Source organism: Urocitellus parryii, chromosome 8 (genome assembly GCF_045843805.1).
Source record: "Urocitellus parryii isolate mUroPar1 chromosome 8, mUroPar1.hap1, whole genome shotgun sequence".
Taxonomy (NCBI): domain Eukaryota; kingdom Metazoa; phylum Chordata; class Mammalia; order Rodentia; family Sciuridae; genus Urocitellus; species Urocitellus parryii.
Window position 1 is genome coordinate 15,816,359 of NC_135538.1, and position 24,761 is coordinate 15,841,119.

Sequence of the window (24,761 nt, forward strand, 5' to 3'; positions counted from 1 at the left end):
TGCTCTAACAAGTACATTGACCAGGGGGCTTAAACAATAGAATATATAACTGACCAGCAGCAGAGTGCAAGATCAAGGTGCCAGCAGATCCCATGTTGGTGAGACCAGCTTCCTGGTTCTTAGGGTGCCCATTTGTATCCTCATATGGCAGAGAACTGAGAGGGAGAAGACTTTCTGTGTCTTTTATAAAGACACTGATGCCACTCATGAGTGCTCCACCCTCATGACCTAAGCATCTTCCCAAGGTCCCATCCTAGCACCATCACACTGGGAGTGATGATTCAAACACATGAATTTGAGGGAGACACAAACGTTTGGTATCCCCCAAATTCATACATTGAATAGCATCCATAGTACTATGTGACTACTGTGAACCGGAGAGGGTGGTCTTTTCAATAGAAGGTGCTGGATCAACTGAATAGACAAGTGGGAAAAATGAACTTTAATCCATAGCATGCCTCTAATCCCAGCCACCTGGGAGACTAAGGCAGGGGGACCCCAAGTTCAAGGCCAGCCTGGGCAACTTAGGGAGACCCTGCCTCAAAATAAAAAGAGTTGGGGATGTAGCTGAGTGGTAGAGCACTCCTGGGTTCAATCCCTAGTATGGGGGTGGAGGGAACATAGGAGAAAATTGTCATGACCTTGGAGAAGACAAGGGTTTTTTAATCAAGATACAAAATGAGTCAACCAACTATACAGGAAAAATGCACAATATTCAGATTAAGAACTTCTGATCACCAAAAGACACCATTAAGAGAGTGAAAGAGGCAACTCACAAAGCAGAAGAAAATACCGACAGCACATGTTTCTGACAAAGGATTTGTACCCAGGTGTACAGAATCAGTCCAGGATATAGGTCAGACAACCAAACGGAAAATTGCTTTGCTCTCCCTTTCTTTCCCTTTGCTTTCTTTTCTTTTCCTTTTCGTGGGCACTTCACAAAGAGGATACTCAAAGGGCCAAAACACACACAAAGGGGCTGAGCTCCAAGGTAGAAAAAATCCCTGTGAGCAGGTGGAAGGGGCCAGGCCCCTAGTGAAGGGCAGGGGTGACCTGACCTCCCGTCTAACTTTCCTTCTGTCCAGGGATGGGGACACCATCCCTTACCAAAAATAGTCTTTTTACCCCCCTCCCCAAAATGAAAAGGTCTTAACTTCCCAAATTGGCACAATTGCTTATTCTGAAAATGTAAAGAGTGAATGTGAACAAATGCTGGCTTCTTTTTTTCCATTGTTTCTTACAATTTTTAAAAGTGTGAATGCCAGCCTTCCTCAGAAGGAGAAAACGCGAGACTCCATAGGAGCTGCTGTCAACACTGGAAAGCCCAGTGCAGGACAGGACCTACCCACCCCCCGCAACCACCCCAGGGCCCCTCCACAACTCATGAGATTTCTCTGCCACAGTAAGCACGCAGCAGGCCTTGAAGAGATGCAGAGGTCGGGCAGAACCCTTGTGGACAGACGGAGGCCCTCACAGAGGAGTGGGTCAGTGACGGAGGGAGTGGGCTTCTCCCGACAAGGACTAACTAGGTCTGGCTGCTTAACTTCGGAGACAAGACTGAGCTGTTTGGGGGGCTATGGCTGCAGAAGTTGGGAGTTTGGCCCAGTTCTTTGCCTCCGTCCTGGGCAGGCTCATTTGCTCTTCCACCAAGTCAGGACACAGCACAAAGGCTCTTTCAAGGTGCCAGCACCTGGTCTTGGATGTCCCAGCCTCCAGAACTGTGAGCCAAATAAACTTCTATTGCTTAGAAAGTACCCAGTCCTCAAGGTATCTGTCACAGTAGCACAAAAAAAGACTTAAAACATGTCCTACTCTTACCCATGACTGTAAGAAGAGTGGGATATTCACGCCCACCTCTTTCTAAAAATAACTTCAGGGTTCTTCTCTTATAAAAGAAATGCATGTTTATTGCATACAACATAAATAAAATAAAAATATCCATAATGACACTAAAAAAGCACTGTTAATATTTATTATGAATTGTCCCTTATCTTTTCTGGGCACACATACAAGATACCCTAGGAAAAACAAGATTTTTACCCAGAATGTATGTTTTCCATTGTTATTTGCTTAACTCAAATATGATATATAGATGGTGTTGCAAGAAGGTAATTTTCTTGAAGCAAACCAAAAGATTTTTTTTCATTCTGAGGCTCTGATTAGATTATCTTATATTCCTGAAACATGGTATGTAACCAACATTTGAAATGAAGGCAGAAACTCTACCCAAAAATTTAGAAACCAAAAAAAAAAAAAAAAAAAAACACCATGGGCCTCCACCCCCTTTCTGGTTGTAGAACACACCTTTAATTTGAATATATGTATTAACAAGGTAGAATTAATTTTGATAAAAGAATACTAGTTATCACTAACGTTGCTTTCAGAAATATCCTGGGCTTATCTTGGAGTGATTTTCAATACTATTAATTCTTAGACCATCTCTGAGAGGCCTGGATCATTTAAAGGGGGAAATTAAAGCTAGCTAAGGACAGCATATGACAACTATTCTAGGAAGAGTAGTGGATGGGGGTAGGTGGCCACTCCATCCTTCTGGGCAGACCCAATTCCCCCAAGGAAATGGGAGGGACAATCTTAGAAGGTAATGACCTCTCACTGGGTGTAAAGAACTGTTGTGGTAACCAAGAGGGACCTCTGAAACCAGACCAACCATTCATACCTCCCATGAGAAACCACACGTAGGAACTTTCCAGTTGTGATTTTGTAAAGCAGGCCAGAGGGAGGAGGATACAGCCCTGTTTCTGGAGAGGAAGCTGATTCCTGCCTTCTACCCCTGGACTCCAGGTGGGGGCATTAGCCTTATTCAGAATGACCAGCATGACAATTTCAATTCCACTATATCAAATGTTTTATCTGGTATCTCTGTCTTGAGCTTTTCCCTCCTTTGCAGCTTATAGTAAGGTGTCAGGGATAAACTAGCTCCTCACTTTCTTCTTCTTTAGAGTTGCTAGGTAATTCAACTTCGGGATGGTTCACTCGTTGGCTACAGCCCACCATCCATCCCCTCAAGTTTAACAAGGGACCCCTCAGACCTTTGAGGCATGGCCAGCAGATAAATGTGTTCTGAGTCTCAGGGTAGAGTAGACGATGGCTTATTTATCTAAATGCAGACAGGTGTTAATTAGTTAAGCATATATCCATCTTATCTGGTATAAGATTACTAAATGCTGAACCTTCTGGGGTTTGATGAAGAAATGGAAAATTTTAGCTTAACAAAAGGCACTTGTCTTCCAGAGAGAGTCCGTGTTGTTTTTTTTTTTTTTTTTAGTTTTAATATTTGGAGGGTGTTTTCATTATAGCAAGCATAATCATGTTTTACCACCAAATCAATGAGTCATTTGCTTTCGACTTGTTGGGGAGCTGCCACACCCTACTGCACACATGAGAAAAGCCAGTTGACTAATGTATTGGGAGAGTCTGAGCTCCCAAGAACGAGGCAGAGAAGCAGCCATCTTTGCCAATGTGAAAACTCAACACCTTCCCTCCTTAGCCTGAAACAGATTCGAGTCTATTAGAATTAGCAGAAATGACTGAAGTAGTTCTGGCAGCTGCACTACCAACACGTAAAATAAAAGAGAAAGAGATTAACAGATCGTCAACCACTGTGCTGAGGGCTGGAGCAAAAGCCTCTGTTAGCATAACCCAAACAAGTTGTTCAGGGGTTTTCACAACATACTTACTTGTATCATGTCAAAAGTAATATCTGCTCTTTTTAAATACACACACTGTATCCCGTAATTTTTTTTTAAGTGACCTTCTAAGGTCTGGGGGTATAGCTCAGTGGTAGAGAGCGTGCTTAGCATGCACAAGACACTGGGTACCACCTGCCACATCACAGAAAAATAAACAGAGCATCTTTTAACCTCAAAAGAGATTGAACATGGAGCCAATTCCACCTAAATGGATAGCTAGAGAACATAAGGACTCCTTACTAACCGCTTGTGCAACTTGGCAATCAAAGAAATAAACAACCCACTCATTGAGATGTATACTTGAAAGCTAATGGATCTGAATTTTTTCTAAAGAAATGGCTGCAATGGTTTGTCTAAGAAAGAACAAAATCCTGTAAAGGGTTCAACTAAGATGAAACATATTGGAAAATGTATCAAATTAATTATAAAAGACTTGCCCAGAGGACGGGGTCAAACATGCTCGAATACATGGAACTGATCAGGGCCTAAGGTGAGATTGGTGCTCACAGTTTGGGGGGACGGCTCCCCGTCTCCTGCTCTTGTCTCTGGCAGTTTAAACCCAGGCATGTTAGGCAAAGTTCCTCTGAGCTTCCGTTTTCTCATTTGAAAATGGGATAACTAGTTAGTTACATCACCAAGCTTTTGTGGGGGTTGAATGGGATTATCTGATGATGCTTCACGATTCTATCATTCTACAAAATAAACAAATATTATAAAGAGTAATAAATTTTGCTTTCCATTTCCTTCCAGGACTGCCCACGAGAAATCTCAATTTCTTTTTGTTAACTAGAACATGACATTCCGGTGAAATTTAATTTGCTTAATATGGATATATTCAGACTGTTATTCAGACTGATCTGTAATTTCACCTTTTTAAATTTTATCCCTTAAAACTGCTGTGGTTTTCCCTCTCTGGTATTCATTTTATATCTCAACTCAAACCTCCCCAAGTTAAAATAAACACCACCATTAGCTCATTAGGAGCTGCCAAGACAAAGAACAAATAATGAGAACAGAGAACCCATGTTATTAGTTATACGCCTAAAATTGTTATGTCAGATATGCCAGCTCCTCCTAAAGGTTAACCCAATTAAAGGCAAAAGAAATAAAAAGCAGACAAGGTGACTCTAAGCAACTACACTCTTAGATTTCAAATTTAACCCAAAAGCTGATAGTTAGGGGGAAGGGAAAAAGTAAGTTCTGAAAATGAATCTGATCCTTGCCTTCCTGGTCCCTACTCGAGCCCCATCACAAGAGAGATCACATCCAGTGAAGCGTGACGTCACTCCCACCCCAGCCAGGAGTCAGCCATGCCAGTTAGACTGTCCTACCGAGAAGTAGTCTAACTCTGGCCTCAGGTTTGCCTGGAAGGGGAAAGACATTTCTGTTTCTTGTGCTCTCAATATCACCCTCCCTTTAATCAAACTCCCTTTCTGCAATACACAGCCAGTTGTATCACAGTCTCTGAAGGTTAGAGCTGTAAAGCCCCAAGCCCCCCACCCATTTATTTTTTCACATGAGGAAAGAAAAGCTGAAATAAAGCACTACGGTGATGCTGACTTGCCAAGGCCACCCAGCGGGTAAACAGCAGCCAGGCGAGAGCAGAGCTGAGCAGGCCAGGGCCCCTCCCGAAGGATTTGATTTCACAGATGCCAACAGGGCTCTCGAAGCCCACAAATAATAATCCTGCCTTGGCTTACTCGCTGCTCAACTTCAGCAGGGGAGATCGCTTTCTCTTACTTAAGCCCTCACTCTTCCCGTTAAAATGAAAGATAATTAAATCGGTTTTAGTCCCTTCCTTTAAAATGTCAACTCATTTGTCACATCCTCTCCTGGAAACAGGCTTTGAGTTAAGGAAGTGCATGCACGGCTATCACACTCAAATGCACATGTAAAGACACACAAGTGGCCACAGGACACAGTTCCCCTCAAAGTCTTTCCAAAAAGAAAGGCTCTATTTGGATCATTTTTTCCCTCAATCATAAAATGATGCTTTAGAAACTCATCTACCCTCCGGTCTCTTCCTTTTTCCAAGCTTTTACTGTCCAAAATGCCAGTGCTGACTAAGAAAAACCTGGTGAGGATTTATTGGCCTGAACTGTCCACAGAGGCAGGAACCTGGGCTTTTTCATTCCTTGTTCTATGGAGACTTGTGCGAACCTGTCACTCTGAATCTTATCTGCGGATGGAAAAGCACTCAGCTCTTCTTAGTACAAGCAGCACTTCCACTCCCAGAGAAATGAATGATTCCTTGCAATAAAACAGTGTTCTTGTGCATGCTGAAAACTGAAAATTACAGAGAAGAATGGCAGTAGCCTGTGATTGCTTCCTTTGAAGACTCGTATCACCCCTGAATCTGGGCTTTATATCATGACAACTTCCTTTTAACTCCCAGGTTCAAAGGACTGTATCGTTATAATTCATAACCACGACAAAGGACTGTTAACTTCAAGTCGACAATGAAAGAGCGGTTTCGATGCAGGCAGAGCCAAATTACATTAGTGCACTTAATGTGGGGTGTGTATTTCTGGAATGCACAGTGAACTGCCCTAAAGGACCAGTTTCTGTCTTACTCACTCAGACAGTCAGATACGGGACAGTCTTGGTCCGCTTGGGCTGCTATGACAGAATTCTCAGACCAAGCGGAAACAGCATTTGTTTCTCACAGTACCAGAGGCTAAACCCAAGATTAGGGTGTGGGTGTGGCTGGGTTCTGGGTGAGGGCCCTCTTCTGGGCTGGATGGGGCTGCCTTCTTGCCATGTCCTCCCGTGGGAGGGAGAGTGCTCTAGTCCCTTCAGCTCCTGTTGATGACAGGGTCTCTACTCTTAGCACCTCATCTGGCACTAATCACCTCCCCCAAAGCCTCACCTCCCAATACCGTCGCAGTGGGGGTTATTTCAACCTATGAATTTTGAGGCAACATAGTCTACAGCAGGGACACCCAAGAGCAGTCAGAAGCATAAGAGTCACCCCGGGGCTACAAAGAGGTGAGATTCTGCCTCCAGGAAGTGCAGCGAGGTGGGAGATGGCATTGCAGAAAGGGGTCCTAGAAAGGCCGGTCAGCCAGCCTGCAGGGGGGCAGAGCGGAGGGGCTTCCTGGAGGAGACACCAGCCAGTGGCAGCCTGAAACCCAGGCAGGAGGCAGGTGCTGAGGTGGAGGGTGGGGACAGATGATTCTGGCCGAGGAGTGCCTGCTGATGCACGCTGGTGTCTGAATTGAGAGCTGAGGAGGCAGGCGGGGATTGAGCACAGGTGACTCTAGAGAAGACCCCTGATCCCTGGCAGTAAGCTAAGGTGCTCATGCCCTGCCTAAAGGCTGGGAGAGCAAGCTCCTACCTGGATCTCAGGAAGTTCTCGGGCAGCAGAGTGGGGTGGTGGCTACTCTGAACACCACAGCAAGGCTAAGCTGGAGGCTGGGCCCAGGAGGCCCACCCAGCCTCCCACCAGGGCCTGCAGCTCAAGCCCTCTGTGCCTCAGCTTCATCACCTGGTCTGCAGAGTTGCCATGAGGAAGGATGAGAGCTCTTGAAGGACAGAGCACGCTCTAAGAACTGAGCACTGTAGCTGTACGAAGCCAGAGCGGCATCGTGGCCAAGTGACTTTGGTGTCACTGTGACCTTAGACCAGGACAAGCGACAACCTCTCTGATCTCAGTCTCTTTAGCTATAAAAGAAGAGAATACCACTCACTTCACAGAGTGATCTCCAGGATTGGTGGCAAGAGAGGAAATGTGCGGCCCTCACCTGGGAGCTGAATTAGCAGCAGAAGCCGGAGCAGTAGTGGCAGCAGTAGAGGGTACTAGCAGTACTCGTAACCTGAAGGAAACTAGACTCAAGTGGCCATTCCTATAATACCAGTGAGAAACTACAAGGCGCTAGACTAAAGCTGTGATCGGGAGAAGCCAAGAAATTAGTTTCCAAGAATAGAAGTTCATTGGATTAGACAAAAGGAATGATGGAGGGGAGGAGATGGGAAATAGGAAAGACAGTAGAATGATCAGACAGAACCTTCCTGTGTTCATATAGGAATACAAGACCAGGGTAACTCCACATCATGTACAACCACAAGAATGGGAAGGTATACTCCGTGTATGTGTGATATGTCAAAATACACTCTACTGCCATGTATGCCTAAAAAGAACAAATAAAACTTTTTAAAAGAAATTAGTTTCTAGAGCTCTAAGAACAAGCATCAACAGGACTTCATGAGTGTTGATGTGACCGGCAGGGAGGGCAAGAGATAAGGATGCCACATGATATGTTACTGGGACAGCAGCACTGCCCTGCATGGAGAGAGTAAGGAAGAGGAGCAGGTGTGCAGAGGAAGATATCAAACTCCTCTCACACCATGGACCCCAGGTTCCCCTGGGGCACCCAGGGAGTGGTCCATTTCTAAGAACTCTGCATATGCCTGGCACTCGGAAAACAGATCGAGGACAAAAACACAGATTTGGAAGTTGTCAGCAGATGGACAGCAACTGACTGGGAATATACTCACCACCCAGGGAGAGCGTGAGGGAGCGAAGGAAGCGGAGAAGACAGTGAGCTGGGGGCCCAGAGACCAGCCCAGGAAAGAAAACCCAGAAAGGGGGCCGGGGCTGGGAGAGTAAAAGAATGAGACCTGGGAGACAGGCTTAGGAAGGAATGTGAGCAGCTCACTAGGTGGAAGGTCAAGTCAGAGAAGGACCCAACGAAACTCACAGGGTTGAGAGACAAGAAGGTTCTAGGGTAGCCATGGGGGGAGCTGGCATCAGATCATGGTAGACAGAGGAGGTGCGTGTCTTGGGTGGGGACAGAGCTTCTAGAAAAATGAACAGTCGGGAAGGAGCAGGGCAAGGTGGCAGCAGGGCCGTGAGACAGAGGAAGGGAAGCCATTCCTTCGGGTGGTGATCCAAGGGGCTGATGGAAATGGAAGATGACCAGAGGGCGGAGAAGAGCATGGTCATGGAAGGAAGTGCCTGGAGGACAGCAGGGCAGGCCTGGACAGGAAGAGGCTGCAGGACACCAGCTGAGAGAAGGGGCCATAACCAAAGGTGCCTTGAAAAGACAGGTGGAGGTTGAAAGAGTAGAGTGCAGGACCCAACCTAGGTGCCTTTCAACAGATAAATGGATAAGGAAAAGGTGGCATCTATACACAATGGAATATTACTCAGCCATAAAGAAGAAGAAAACCATGGCATTTGCCAGTAAATGGATGGAACTGGAGACTATCATGCTAAGTGAAATAAGCCAGTCCCCAAACACCACAGGCCGAATGTTCTCTCTGATATGTGGGTGCTAACCCACAATAACAGGGAAGAATAGAAGTTCATTGTATTAGACAAAGGGAAATGAAGGGAAGAGAGGGGAAATGGGCATAGAAAAGACAGTAGAATAAATCAGACATAACTTTCCTATGTTCACATATGAATACACAACCAGTGCAACTCCACATCATGTACAACCACAAAAATGGAATCCTAATTAGAATAATTTCTACTCTCTCTATATATAATATGTCGAAGTACCCTCTACTGTTTATATATATATATATATACACACACACACATATATACTGTGTTTTATATATATATATATATATAATGTATATATATATATATAATGTATATATATATATTTATAATCAATTTAAAAAGAGACAAGAAGAAACTACAAAATAAAATCACACGGACAAAGCACAGCTAGAAACACAATTCAGACCACATTCCTCCCACCAGGTAGGAAGAGAAGACTTCATGGAGGAGAGCTAGAGGGCGGGAAAGATTGTGTCCAGGCTGGGAGGAAGACAGAACACACCAGACGTGCACATGCAGCTGAGATGGCAGGCAGAGCATGTGTGTGTCTGCTGGAGCCTCAGAGCAAGGAAAAGAGCAGTCAGCGAATCAGGAAAGAAACAGTGAAATTTCCAAAGGCATTTTCTCAATCTAAATTTAAAAGCAAATGGCTACCATTACCACCTTTAAGTTCATGTTTGGGGCAAGTAAATCAATGAAAGTAAGTATATTTTCCAGCAATGCTGAAATAAAACAGTAATGGTGCAAGAGTATGGTGTGGGTTCTAGTAACAAAAGAATACATTGATTTTTTTCACCTCTCTGATTAAGAAACACCGACTGGAATGATGGGAAGGAAGCAGGAATGGGAAGAGGAAAGACAGGGGAATGAATCAGACAGATCTTTCCTATGTTCATATGGACTAGTGAACACACAACTAGTGAAACCTCACATCATGTACAACCCCAAGAATGGGAAGTTATACTCCATGTATGTATAATATGTCAAAATATATTCTACTGTCATATGTATCTAAAAAGAAAAAAATTAAAATTTAAAGAAACACCACCAACTAATTTCAATATAAAACATCAATGACTTTGAAAACATCTGGTGAAAATTCCTCTTTCATTCATTCAAACAAATCCTTCAAGCTTGAAGAACTACACACCACGAGGGATATATATGATGACAGTTAAAATGGCTCCTGCCTTCAAATTCTTAAATCCACCAAAACATTTAGGATGAGAAAGGCTCAAGGAAAGGAGGGAATAATTTCAAGTATATTTGCCAAGTTCAAGTTCAAGCACACAGTGACACCTCTGACTACAAAGTACCCACACATCACTTTCCTAAAAGTCTAGCACCCAATCTTTGAGAGTATCTTGTCCTTTCCCTGCCCCCTGCTCCCACTCTCCCTTCCCCACATCACAGAGGATATCCAACAGCTAGTCGCCAGTTATGGCCCCAATAACAACCCTAAGCCCACACCCACTGTGTTCCGGGTACTGTACTTGGTGTTTTCTATCCAGTCCTCTCCACAAGATGATCCCCTTAAACACATGAGAAAAGGGGGGCTCCAAAGGGTTGAGAAAACTGCCTGACCTCATACACTCAGGTTGGTCTAGCATACAGCATGAACTCCTACCCCACTGCCTGACACTAAAATCCCCTGCCCATGGCTTCAAGGGGAATTTAAAAGTGCAGTTTTCTTCCTTTGCAATTTAGACTTCTTTTATCAACGGATCCTTTACATTTAAGATACTCCTTAGTTCTTCATAGGCTGAGGTTATGGAGATCTTTTCCTCAAGCAGTTTTACTGAAAAGTCTGTTCCCAACTACTAAATCAGTGGGGATGCACCAAATAATCTACAAGCTGAGTTCTAAGCAGCAGTTTTACCTCCCAGCAGACATGCTAACAAAGCAGCAAAGCAGGCTGATCTGATGCTGTAGAGTGGGGAAACTACACACAAAGGAGGGACTTGAACTTAAAATGAGAGGCCTCATCCAGGCAGAAGAACAAACCCAGTGACACTGGTGTCCCTGAGGGCACTACCCAGCATATCAGAAGTCACCATAGCAGCCATGGGGGGGGCAGGCAATTAGGGGTGCACAGAGGGGCCAGCTCTCATTTCCTGGCCACCCCCCTGCTCTGCCACAACTCATCTGATGGCCCTGGGATAACTTCACTGCCCTGTGCCTTAGTTTCCACATCCACAAAAGGGTGACATAAGAGGTTGTTAGTAGGATAACATGAACCTTGCATACGCAGAGAAAGTATCCATCAATGTCAGCCAAATCTATCACTTATGAATACGCCTTTCCATTTCTCAAACAACATTTTTAAAAATTTTTCTTTGCTATTTTTCTTTTTTATTTATTTATTTGAATTAGGTATATATGACAACAAAATGCATTTTGATTCACTGTACACAACTGCAGCACAACTTTTCATTTCTCTGGTTGTACATGATGTAGCGTCACACCCTATGTGCAGTCTTACATGTACCTAGGATAACGATGTCCATCTCATTCCACCATCTTTCCTGTCCCCGTGCCCCCTGCCCACCCTCTCTCCCCTTTGCCCAAAGTTCCTCCATTTTTCCCATGCCTCCCCCTTCCCCATTATGGATCAGCATCCACTTCTCAGAGAGAAATTCTGCCTTTGGTTTTTGGGGATTGGCTAATTTAGCATGATATTCTCCAACTCCATCCATTTACCTGCAAATGCCAGGATTTTATTCTCTTTTATCACTGAGTAATATTCCATTGTGTATATATACTATCGTTTCTTTATCCATTCATCTATTGAAGGACACCTAGGTCGGTTCCACAGTTTAGCTATTGTGAATTGGGCTGCTATGAACATCGATGTGGCTGCATTACTACAGGATGCTGATTTTAAGTCCTTTGGGTATAGACCAAGGAGTGGGACAGCTGGGTCAAATGGTGGTTCCATTTCAAGTTTTCTAAGGAATCTCTATACTGCTTTCCAGATTGGTTGCACTAATTTACAGTCCCACAAGCAATGTATGAGTGTGCCTTTCCCCGCCATATCCATATCCCCATATACTCCCATATCCTCACCAACATTTATTGTTGTCTGTATTCTTGATAACTGCCATTCTGACTGGTGTGAAATGAGTAGTTTTGATTTGCATTTCTCTAATTACTAGAGATGTTGAACTTTTTTCATATACTTGTTGATCAATTGTATGTTTTCTTCTGAGAAGTGTCTGCTCAGCTCCTTAGCCCATTTACTGATTGGGTTGTTTGGTTTTTTGGTGTTAATGTTTTTGAGTTCTTTATATATCCTGGAGATTAGTGTTTTGATGTGTGTGTGTGTGTGTGTGTGTGTGTGGCAAAAATTTGTTCCCAAAATGTAGGCTCTCTGTTCACCTCATTGATTGTTTTCAAGTAAGATTTTTTTTTAAATTGCAGGTCACAACTCACAACTGTGTTAGGAAATCAATTGGGGGTCTCAACCAGCACTTACAGAAAATAAAACAGAATAGAAAGTTGCATTTATTTTTTTGTAAATATAGGGGGATTTTTGTAGAATGATGCATTTAAACATTAACAAAATCATGGTTTAGATGACTCATAATTTTTCTTTAGTACATGGAGTAAGATTAACTGGTGCCTAGTGAAACTCTTTTTCTATATATCTATGTGTCTGTGTATGTATCTGGCAGCAAGCTACCGGGTATTTCTTTCTGTGTCACCATTGAAAACTCAAAAAACACTCTTTTATAGGATGAGGATTTTAGAGTCAGGGAAGATGAAAAAAAATGTAATAAGCTAGAGGCCCCTTTTAAAAAGGCAGATGCCTGAAGCAAAAGGAAGACCCCAAATGGACAGTCAGAATAGCACAGCAATTACCCCAGCACACAGATTGTTCATGGCTAGGCAGCTACTGGCATTTCAATAATTTGAGCTTAGCAACTTACTTTCTTTTCCAAAGCAGAGCAAACTGCAAAACTGGAAGTACAGATGTTATCTTGACTGAAAAAAAAAAATCGATGACTTATCCAGTAATTCATCTTGCAACACTTGTCAGAGTAGACAGTATGCCAGATTTCAAATGCTCTTAAAAACAGTCAGGGTTTGGAAGAGATATGAAAATGTCTTAAAATAGACATCCTTACATATGGGTGTAGATTTAACCTAACAGTTCCATTACAACCAAATTCCTAACTAAAAAAAAATTAACTCTCTGTACAAGCTTTCCCACAAGAAGATGAAATGAAAAAGAACTATAAACACATAGCTAATCATTTTAGAATTTAATAAAAAACATCCATCTATGTATACAAACTGTATGATTCCTTTCCATGAATGCTGTCGGACAATGTAGCCCTCAGACTGGGTAGGAGGGGTCACATCCCTGGGCTCTACTCCTGCCACACCCTACCTTCCTGGAGATATCCAAGGACTAAGTAGACCCACCTATCTGAAACCTGATTTTAAGCTGAACTTCAGGTCCCCAGAATTCTCTCACGTAATACCAAACAGCTTCCAGGGTATGCAGGGTGTCCTACCAGATCTGGGGTAAGCCAGAGGCATGCATGGTCAAGGGTGGCCAAAAATGCATACAAAGATTGGTCATGCAAATGGACACAAAAGCCTCACCAGGGGGGACTGTACCAGAGTGGGAACCAAAAGGGAACACACCCAGGCCAGGGGTTGATTGCCCCAACTGCATTCCTGCTCAGAGCTCGGGGAAGTGCAAGAAATCAAAATTCAAACCTAGCCTTCTAGGACATTCTGAAGATTACAAGTGTCAAGGTAGGGGAATAGAACAGATTTATATAAATATCTATGAGCTTTTTTCATTAAGGTTTAAGTATTGGGAAACATGCTATGTGGATTTCCTTGTGCTCATGCAAAGAACCCTGTAAAGTTATAGGCTGGCCTGGCAGGTGTGGGTGGCTCAGAGTCACAATGCCTGGCTTCCTACTCCTCAACCCCATTCCATTTCCCAGCTAGGTGAGCTTTGGAAAGCTTCTCAGCCTCACTCAAATCTCAGTTTCCTCATTTGTAAAACACTGTTAGTAAAAGCACCCTCATCAAAGGAGTTGCTGTGAAGACCAAATAAATTGGTGCATATGAAGGGCCTAGAACAGTACCCAATACTTCAGTACTCAACAAATACTGTTTATTGCATTTTTCTCCAAATAAAACTGATTGCCCACTATAAACTTTTAGGCAAAATCACAGTCAGGTCTGTGTACTTCTTTCCCATTTCTTTCTAATTTTAAGTATCTAGCTTTATGCCACTCTAAAAGAAAATGATTTTCTATCCTGAAAAGGACAAGTCATCTAACTGCTATCCTGTCTGATACCAAAGTTCTGAACTTAAACATCTATTTACCCTCTACCTCAACTCAGCAGTTAACTCAGGCCTTGGCTATAGTGAAGTTTGAAATCAGGCAATTTGGCCTTCTGTGTCAATTTCATGCAATAAACATTTTAAAATATTACCAGTTTTAAATATAAGAAGGCTACTTCCTAATCTTCCTAGTCAAGAGGATTCAGAGCTATAAGTCAGGATAGGTCCTTTTAGATCCAAAAACCAGAGGCTGAAATGCTTGCAATCAGCACAGAAAGGCAATCAGAGAAGAGAACCTAGAGCTAAAAATAGAGTCCCACCAGTGGAGAAATAGATGGGAAGTCATAATCCTTGATTTGGCTACTTTTTCGTCCACAGTGTTTCTTTATTATCAAATGAAGGTCTGCCACCATCATAGTAATGACAAATGACCAACTAGCCTTCTCAATGATATTTATCCCTTTGTCCTTTAATGACTGCATAAACAATTTGCAAAGAAATACTTGCCACATTTTAATGACATATACAGCATCTTGTATTGTAGTACTATAAAAGCCTCTCTTTCAAATATTAAGCTGTTTGCTACAAAATGAAACTCTAAAACCTGAGAAGAAAAGTATAAGGAAAAGATTCAAGGTCATATTTACTCTTTAAAATGCATACCTCACCAATATGGTCAATACAAAGTACATTTAACCCCCATCCCCCCCAATAATAAATAATAAAATATATAGTTTGTCAACCTACATAGTAAGTAGAACTCTTTCTAGTTTCCCAAACTACATCTATTGAAACACTGTTAATTTTAACAATAGTTTTTTTTAATTATTAACTCAAACCTCCTTAAAACTACTCCAAACCCAAAATGGAGTATAAAGACAGTAGGAAGTAAATGAAAATTAGATTCTACAGAGGCAAGACTGAGCACATCTATTTGTCCAATTGGAATTCCACCTAAATCAAACATAGTTTCTTTAAAGAGTTCCACCAACTTCCAATAAAAAAAAAAATCCCATGAACACTTCTTAATTTGGCCAGTTTTTATTTAGGCAATTAAATTGGCTTTTTGTAAGAGCTGGGATGGAGAAACAATATATTTTTACGAGCTCATTATACAGTCAAGCTTCATTATATCATAATCATTCATCAGTAGTCAGCAATGAGAACGCTGTTTCTTTGTGCAATAAGAATGTGAAAGAAAATATGTATTTGCAATAGGCCATAAAACGTGTGAAATACAGAATGCCCCCAAATCAGTGGTAAAGCCAGGGAGTTCATCTGGCTTTCATTTTTGCTGAAGAGTGTAACAGTTTTATGGACACAATCTAGCTTTAACTTAGAAGCCATATCCTTAATTATTAATTCCCTTCATGCTTCCACCTTTCCAAACTCCACTCCTGTAAGAGAGGTAGAATGCTTCATCTCTGTTGTTAAAGGACTCTCTTGGGAGATCATTTGGCTTCCGTCATTTTTCTAGCATATGTTTGTTACTATTTATTTTAAATATTTCTCCCCGTATCAAATGTGTACGTCAGACCCGTGGATAACCTTAGCTCCTGAACTGTGGGCAGCCACAATGTGATGTGGAGGGAAGCTGAGCGCCCCAACTGGCAGATCCTGGGCATCCCGCACACCACCCGTTTAGGCACTTTACGAGGTGGGCCCAAGGGTTTCCTTCTGCGCCCATCTGAGGGAATGAATAACTGAGCTTGAATAGCCCCCAAAGAAGCTTCTTCAACAAAGGCCAACGTGTGCAGCTTTGGAAATACAAGAACGAATGATGGGGAAACGCATAGGGTCTGGCTGGAAAAGGGAAAGCATTCATCTCATGGTTTTGATATCTGAGATCCCCAGAATCTTTCCTCTCTGTTACCCAGCTTAAGATTTCTTCCCTGTTCTCTCTCCATCAAAACCTGGGCTGCCCAGCTCCGGGTAGTGGGTGCTGTTCTCTCCTGCTGCGGTTTCCCCAACCCCTCTTGGACACAGCTGGGATGAGTCTCTCCGAGCCCCACTTCGTGTAGCTACTGTTGTAGCCCAGAAGCATCCGGATCTCGGAGAAAGAAAAAAAAAAAAAAATCGCTTCCCAAGACCCAGCACATAGACCTCCTCTACCGCCCCGCGCCATCAAGGGAGCCCGCAGGCTCTCCAGGCACCCAGCAGCTAAACTCGGCAGCGGCGTCCCAGCCGCAGCGTCCCGGCGCCAGAGGGCACCCGGGGGAGAGAGATCGCGCAGCTCCTGGGTCCCAGCGCTCAGTGCCCGGGAGCCAGGACTGTGCGCACCTGGGAGCTGGAGCCGAAGGGAATTCCTGCGCAAGCACAGAGGAGCCAGCGAGGTCCCAACCCTCCCGTCCCCTCGCCCAGGTACCTCGCAACCGTACAGCTGACCCAGCTGCTCCACGATCCACTCCTCCAGCACCAGCCGCTTCCGAAGCTCCTTTCTGTCGTATTTCACTGTCACTTTTCCTTGCTGGTGGCGCCGCTGCTGCTGTTGCTGCTGCTGTTGCTGCTGAACCTGCCCGGCAGTGGCCGCCGTGGCCACCGGCGCTGACTCCTCCCGGGAGGAGCCCGAGCTGCCGCTGGCACCGCCGCGGGGGCTCTGGAAGAAAACCCGCGCCCCACCGCCACCGGCCCCGCCGGCGGCCGCCTCGCTGCTGCCCGTCACCACCGACATTTCCTCGCGCGCCGGAGTCCGAGTGCGGCCCCGAGGAGGGGCGGGCGGAGCCCCCGGCGCCGCTACCACCGTCAGTCGGGCAACCTCATGCGAGGGGCTCGCCCGCACCTGCTCCGCGCGCAGCGCAGCGCACGCCCGGCTCCTCGGGGAGGGCGGGAGGAGAGGCGGCGCGAGCGAGGAGGCGGGCGGGAGGGCGGGGACCGCAGCCTTAAAGACACGGCCGCAGACCCTCTGGGTCCAGTCGCTGGAGGTGGGGTCTGGCGCCCGCGGGGGAGAGGGCCCCAGGCGTGGGAGTCGCCCGCGGGGGCGGGGATTTGTGAGCGTGGACACCGCGATCCGCGGTGTGCGGGCAGCGGAGGGCCCTGGCGCGGGTCTGGGTGGCAGCGGTGCAGAGCTCTCTCGAATTGGAGACGGAAATTGCCCTTCTCCCGCTGTCCCGAAGCTCACCAGACCGGTCACCTCCCGTGGCCTTTGGCCCAGGCTGCCCGGGCAGGGGCCCACCACTGAAGGGACAGGGAAGGTTCTGCTCGCCGCTGTGATTCCTCCGAGGGCGGAGTGTATCCCCCCGCCTCGGCCCCACCCAGAGACTCCAAACACGCATTCCTATTCAGGCCACGACGGATGCCGCTTCCTCTCTGGGATTGTGAGAAAAATTGATGAGGCGATGTTTGTGCAATCAGACAATTACCGCGCCTGAGCAATTATTTCCAGACCAGTTCTTTCCTTACCAGGCATCTGCTTAACCATAGGCAGGGCACTACGATAACTTTACATCTAAAGGGCCAGAAGGCTTGATCAGCGCTGGGGCGGAGGGGCTAGGGACATCCAGACACTAAGAATTTCTCTAAAGAGAGTCGTCGGTTGGGGCTTGCTGGGCTCACAGATTTTTAGTATTGCAATCCCTACTCAGCCAGCTTTCCTCTCTCTCAATGCCTTTCCAAACAACCTCTTTTTACCCAGGAAAACAGATGCATTGACTAACTCTATTTGAAAAACATCATGCAACTGAATAGAATTACGAATGAATGAGCTTATTATAAGGTTTAGTGCAAGGATGTGGGGAGGGAAATTATAAACCAAAAACTGCACGCGCATGTGTGTAAAATTACAGGGAGACACGCTAACATATTTCTGCTGTGCATAACAATCCATTTCTGTTTCAGCAACTGAAAGAAACCACAAAGATGTTCCAATACAAGTGAACAGTGAGTAGCTTTTATGAATCAAGAAAAGTTGGTAAGGGTTACTTGTAGCTATTCAAAGAAGTTTCCCTGAGGTAAAAGAGGCAACCGCATTACATGGAACACTGTCTATGGTGGAAACCATTGGGTGTGGGATTCTAGATTGACAGCTGGAAACGACACCAGAAATAAAAATAACTAGCTGGTGGGACTCTGATGTACAGAGTTGCTCTACTCAGATTCATGATCACCTTTGTTCCCTCAGTTTGGAACAAACAACAGTTTGAGCAAGAGACCAAATAGGGATTTTCCCAATGTTCCATGCCTGCAGTACATCATAAGGACACATCAGGCCTTGAAGAGTGATAGGGAAGGATCTAAGTGTGAAGTATTAGAGGGTCAAGGCTAAAAGATCAGATCTCCACCCCCCAGAGAGACCAGCTGCCCTGTAGAAGATGAGGTTTTGTGCCAATCTATCAGAGACAAGGGACAGGAATTACCATAACTGGCCCATAGAGACTGATGATCATTCTCCATATCACCCACCCCCACCTGCCTTGTAGGGTAAGTCATCCTCAATGCTGAACCCTTAGGCAAGAGGGGGAGCACTACCGTAAAATGGAATTCTGTCCACAAGGAGGAAAAAGAGGGAGAGCAGCAGGGGTGTCTCCCACATAGAGGAAGCTTGTCTCCAGACATTGGGCACCTTGCCAAGTTCACTAGCACCAGCTTTAACCAACCCACTAACCAAGAGAATTTAAATCAAAACAAAAACAGCTACAATTTTAATTAATAAGAAGAAACTATGTGAAATCTCTGCCCTGTCCCGCAGCTGAGATTTCTGGTAATAATTGTAACTGTGATCCTGCAGTATGGCAAAGAGTGGGAAATTCCAACTCCTTAGTCTGAGTCTTTGGACAATGAAGTCAGTCATTTAAGAATAACTTCAAAGAATTTATGGAAATTCACAAAGTTCTTTCTGAGGAAAATTCTTGTGCCCATTTTTTTTTTCCTCACAGCATAGGATGCTTTTTCCTCTGTGCTTAAAACTCAGCTTTTGTTTGTTTACAACTTCAATAATGACAGATACTAAAAGACATAGTTGTAGGCATCTGAACTTGTAGAAAATTGTGAGTAGTCAGTTTCTTTCCATGGGCATATTGGCCTTCAAAGGCCCGAATAAGTCACCTTGACTAACAACTTGAGGTTGAGCTAACATGGAAAGCTCCTTTTTCTATAAATCTTCTTGCTCCACCCAGGACATAACTTATACTGGAAGTGAACTGGATGTCCCTGTCCCCCAAACACACATGCTTTATTTCATGTTTGAAAAAGTAAAACTCAGTATTCAGATTTTGACAGAAAGTAGAAATAAATAATGCTTTTGCAGATTTCCAAAATGGAAGACAAAATATTTTTTTTTTGGGGGGGGGGAGAAACTATGCCCAGGCTAGGGACCCTTTTACCTGGATGACTGTTTGAGGTATAGCTCACTGGTAAAGCATGTGCCCAGCAAGCCCAAGGCTTCTGTTTCTTTTACCAGCACCAAAAGAAAATAAAAATTATTAAGAATATAATAAGTTGAGCACAACCAACCACATTGCACATCTACCACACTCACACACATACACAACACACACACACTCACACACACACACTTGTTGAATGCAAGTTTTATTTTAAATCTGGCTAATGAAAACAATGAATAGTTTTTAGTGAATGGAAGGGTCTGGAGATTTTTAAGAATGAAAGGGAAGTACTTTTACCCAAGACAATTACTCCCTCCTGTGAAATGCCTACCTAAGGAAGAGTCACCTGTCCATCATAACTTTGCATTTTCCTAACTTGGCCATTTGTTTTCCTCATTCCTTAATTTTTAGAAAGGTTTTTTTGGGGGTGGGGATTATATAGAGACTTTTATCTCTGAATACGATCTTTGTGTCCAAAAGCTATTAGATAAGATGACTTATACAGGGATTCCAGAGCTTTCCTCAGGTCCCCCACCCAAAACTCCAGGGAAATAATTAAATACTGTACAAATGTTTATACTCAGATGCAAATTTTCTTACTCCTTAAAGACTACATGTCACAATAATTATGCAACACCTGGTAATCTACCTTGAATATGGTATAATTACCACCCAAGGCCCCAAACCTGAACATAATATTCCAGTCTTGAGTAATGATGCCTATATTCAGATTCTCTCAGAAGTTTGGTAAAACAAAAAGACCAAAAGAAAGCTGATTTTAAGTTTGATCATCACCATAAACATGGAAGAAATTAAATCTGTCCTTTGGGATTTTATCAGTTACCCAGAGAATTTTGTTTTCAGAATATCTCATTGTTCTTTATGGAACAATGTTGTTTACAGGGTATGGATGTGATTTTTGGAAAAGCTACTGTTTCATCCTTTTTTGTTCCTTCTCATTTCTGCCTCCTCCTGGACCTTTGGTTCTATGATTTGGAATCATAATTTAAAAATAGATTTCTCTACTTACTCGCATAAATAAGAACAGCCATTGTCACGAGGCTAAATTTTGTCTCAGCAATTAACAAAAATTCTTCTCTGGTGTTCAGACGTGATGAAAAGTAGGGAAAGAATTCACAGCTTCATCTCATCCCCTTTAACCAAGACGGAATACTCCTCCCCATTCCAGGAACCCTAGCTTGTAGAATATTTTGTCTCTTCCTATAAAACTAGGTTCAAGTTTGTTCCTAGTGGGACAATTATCCCCCTTCTAGCCAAGGTCCTCTTGCTGTCCCCACTTTCCCTGCAAAACATTTGGGAAGGGTTGTCCCTACCCCCACATCTCTGTCTTCCACTTTGGGCCCTTCACAGTCTGGCTGCCATCTCTAGACCAGAGGTGCCTCCCCAAGGTCACCAGCCCACTCTGTGTTGCTCAAGTCCATGAGCATGCTCACGTTTCAGCACTTACGTAATTCGACCCCCAGTCACAGTTGACAATCTTGAACTTCTTTCCCTGCAAAATGCTCTCCTCTCTTGGCTTCTGATGCCAGGCCCCTCCTGGTTCTCATCTGCTGCTTTTCTGCAGGACAGTGGTTTCTGTGAGCGGCTTCTCCCCCACCCCTGTCTCAGAGTGACAGTGAATGTAAGTTTTGTTTGTTTTGTTTTTTTAATCTGGCTAATGAAAACAATGAATAGTTTGTAGTGAATGGAAGGGTCTGGAGATTTTCAAGAGGTCGGTGGTTCCCAGCTCTGCTCACGAACCCATTCCTTGCTCTTTGGCAGGCATCTGCTATTTAGGTCAACCTGTATGCAAACAGAGAATCTCCAAAGATAACGAATGCATTCTGGAGTTGCAGAGCAGTGTCCCAAGAACACATGTGGGAATATCAAAGAGATTTGAGATAAGGGGAAATTTTAAAGGTGAGACCAGAAGAATTGCACAAGATGTTTTGCAACCACCCTCTTGGCTACAGGAATCAATAACAAGAGTGGCGTCGGTCCCGGGTTGGACATGGAGATACTGGGAAGATGTCCTTGCAGGAGTACTTTTTGGACTAGGTTGTGATGGCCTTTGTGTGAGGTTGTCATTTTTGCCTCTGAAGCTGTGACTTCACCTGTCTGCCACAGGTTCCCCAAATCAAGACTTGAGCAGATCTCAGGCTCCAGCTTCCCATCCACACACAGCACACCACGTCCAGTACCAAGTAAGGAGTGTTCCAGCCCAGTGATTTTCACATTTTTTTTAATCACAAAGCACAATAATAAATACACTTTAGCTAGGTGCACTGGCACACACCCGTAATCCCAGTAACACAGGAGGCTGAAGCATAAGGATCACAAGTTAACAAGTATATTGAGGTGGTTCCCAGGATAGACCCAGATCCCAACTGCCTGGATCCCAAATAGGAAACTCCTTCTGTCTACTTCTGCCTGTGCCTACAACCGCTCCTCCTCCACATTCCCCTGGTTCCAGGGTAGTCCCTTGTTAGGGTCCGTAAACAAGTCAAGATGGCGCCTGACACTTTGCCAGAGGGAGTGGTTTGAGAAGTAACACCAGTGAGCCATTAAGATGATAGAGATTCCTTAATGACTGACTGCTGTGTCTAGATTATGTCAATTAAGTTAAGCTGTGTGTAATCATTAAGAGGATGAGGATTCCTTATTGGTTGTCTGCTGTATCTAGTTTATGTTAATTAAGATAAGCTGAGTGTAATTAGTTAAGTATATATACCTCTGCTGTCCTGAAATAAAGGGGCTCCCGCTGTATCAATCTTCACAAGTTCCTTGTCACTCACCCCCAGGTTATTTTGCCCAACCAGACTGCGGCAGTCCCTCTCTCCCCTACAAGACCAGCCACCTAGATACTGTGTGACCTTGTTAAGTTATTCAGCCTCTCTGTGCACTCTCAATACTACTTGTTTCACCAGTTGTTGTTAAGATGTTACCTGGAAAGAGCACCCAAAACAGCACTTGCTATTGTCTGTGAAAGGACCATAAACAATGGGACATTCCAGTAATGTCCCACTTTGGCCACAGCATATCCTGACTTTAGAGATGGGAAAACATCTCCACATGGGGTCCTGTTCCAACTCTGTATATAGAAAATTCAATTATTTCTTCCTCCCGTTGATGAGTCCCCGTAAATGGAGGGTCATCATGCATCTCCAATGGTCTCTCAGTTGGCACCTGCACCTGGATGTTTTGAAGATACCTCAAACTTAAAGCAACTCAAAATGATGTCGCTGTTGCTAGTACCTGTGTTCCCTAAAATTCACATGTTAAAACGTTTCCCATGCAATGACATTAAGAGGTGAGCACTTTAGGAAGTGATCCAGTCGCGAGGGTGGGGTCCACATGAATGGAATAGGATACTCATAAAAGAAGTCTGAAGGGGCTGCCTCCCTTTTGCCTTTGTGCCCCTTCTGCCATGGGAGGATACGGCAAGAAAGTCCTCACCAGACTCAGAATGCCAGAGCCTTCAGCTTGGACTTCCCAGTCTCCAGAACTGTGGAGGAAAAAAAAATCTCCATACCTTATAACTTACCTGATCTCGGGTATTCCATTATGGCAACACAAATAGACTGAAGACCCATCTTCCACAGCTGAACGTGTTTCACTCCTGTATTCCTTTGGCCAGAAATGTTTAATACCATTTATTTTCTTGCCCAGTCTGGAAAATTGAGAATCATCCACCTCTCTTATCAGTAGGCACATTCTAATGATTCCATGTTTTCTGGATTCCATGTTTTTCCCCTCTCTCCTGGATTTCTCCTTTGGTCTCCCAATTTGTGTGCAGGTCCTTCAGGACTGATTGCCCTCCTTCCATTATCTCTATTGCTCCTTCAGAGAGATTGCTAAATGCAAATGTGATCGTGCCATGCTGGCTGAAATGAGGCTTAAAACACCTCCATTTTCCCCTTTCCCTTCAGGCTGCAGTCCAAAACCTCTTGGCCTGGCACACAGGCTCATCTTGAGCTGACCCTCACTTTCTGCTCTGTTCACAAGCTCCCCACCCCACCCCCTCACTCTGCCCAATACCCTACCCAACCTGGGGCTCCCAAATAGGAAACTCCTTCTGTCTACTTCTGCCTGTGCCTACAACTGCTCCTATTCCACATTCCCTGGTTCCAGGGTCGTCCCTCTCTCCCCTGCAGGACCAGCTCGGGTGTCACCTCCCTGGCAAAGCTCTTCCTGACTTCCCTAATCTTAGCAAAATGTCACTTTTGCACTAGCTCATGGCCACCATCCCTGTCTCTGTCACACCATCCATGAAACCTTTGCATGAAGTCTCTGATCGATGTCACCTCCCCAGAGGGACCTTCTCTCTGCACACTGTCTCCCTTGTGCTTTATATTTCTCTTCATTGTGATGGCTTGAAAATTACATATGTATTGGTTCATTGCCTTACTCTTCCACCAAAATGCAAATTCACAACAACAGGGACATTGGTGTTCACCTCCATGTCTCCACTTCTTAGAACCAGTGAGACAAACAGTAGCACTGTCCAACTCATTGATGATAGAAAGGGTTTGCTGGGTCATCTGTCCCTCCCAGTACATTGCAAGCTCCTGAAGACAAGGACATGGCTAAATGTGTATGTACTGTCAGGACCAAGAATGGTGCTTAGTACGTGGTTGGTGTCCCAGATTAGTGAATGAGAAGGCTACTCCACTTCCAGCTGTGCAGATTATTTTTCTTGATTCCTTGATGCAAATATCTCAAAGTGTAGGTTTTAGATATTTGTATCTTTCATCCCTCATCAGCATAGGCCCAGTTGGGTACTGTTAGTTTTACATCCTAGGAAGTCACAATTGTCCCTCTAGAGAGACATTCCTGTGGGTTTATTATGTTTCCATAATGAACAAAGGAACAACTGTCACTCATTTCTTCCAAGGTCCTACCCATGAGTGGAATCCCCGGTCACCTTTTCCTCCACCTCAACCTCAGCTTTTCATACCTTGTTGGTTCAAGTCACCATTGTGAGACCGTGGCTGAGGAAGCAGGTATAACATCAAGTTGTAATTCCAGTTCTAATCCTACCTGGCTGTGCCAGCAGCGCATCACACTCCCCCACCCCAGTGGTGGTTTTCCCATCTGCAAAGTAGGATGATTCTGAGGGTCACCAC

At 44.4% G+C, this 24,761-nt stretch overlaps 1 protein-coding gene across 1 annotated transcript in view; it reads right to left on the minus strand.

The window, feature by feature from the left end:
- Positions 1-17,151, minus strand: part of Ppp1r14c (protein phosphatase 1 regulatory inhibitor subunit 14C) — an 82,704-nt gene extending 65,553 nt beyond the window's left edge. The window contains exon 1 of the mRNA XM_026399941.2: positions 16,680-17,151. Within this exon, the coding sequence (XP_026255726.1) occupies positions 16,680-16,985 (306 nt within the window). The 5' untranslated portion in view covers positions 16,986-17,151. The remainder of the gene's footprint in view (positions 1-16,679) is intronic.
- Between the last annotated feature and the right edge of the window lie 7,610 nt (positions 17,152-24,761).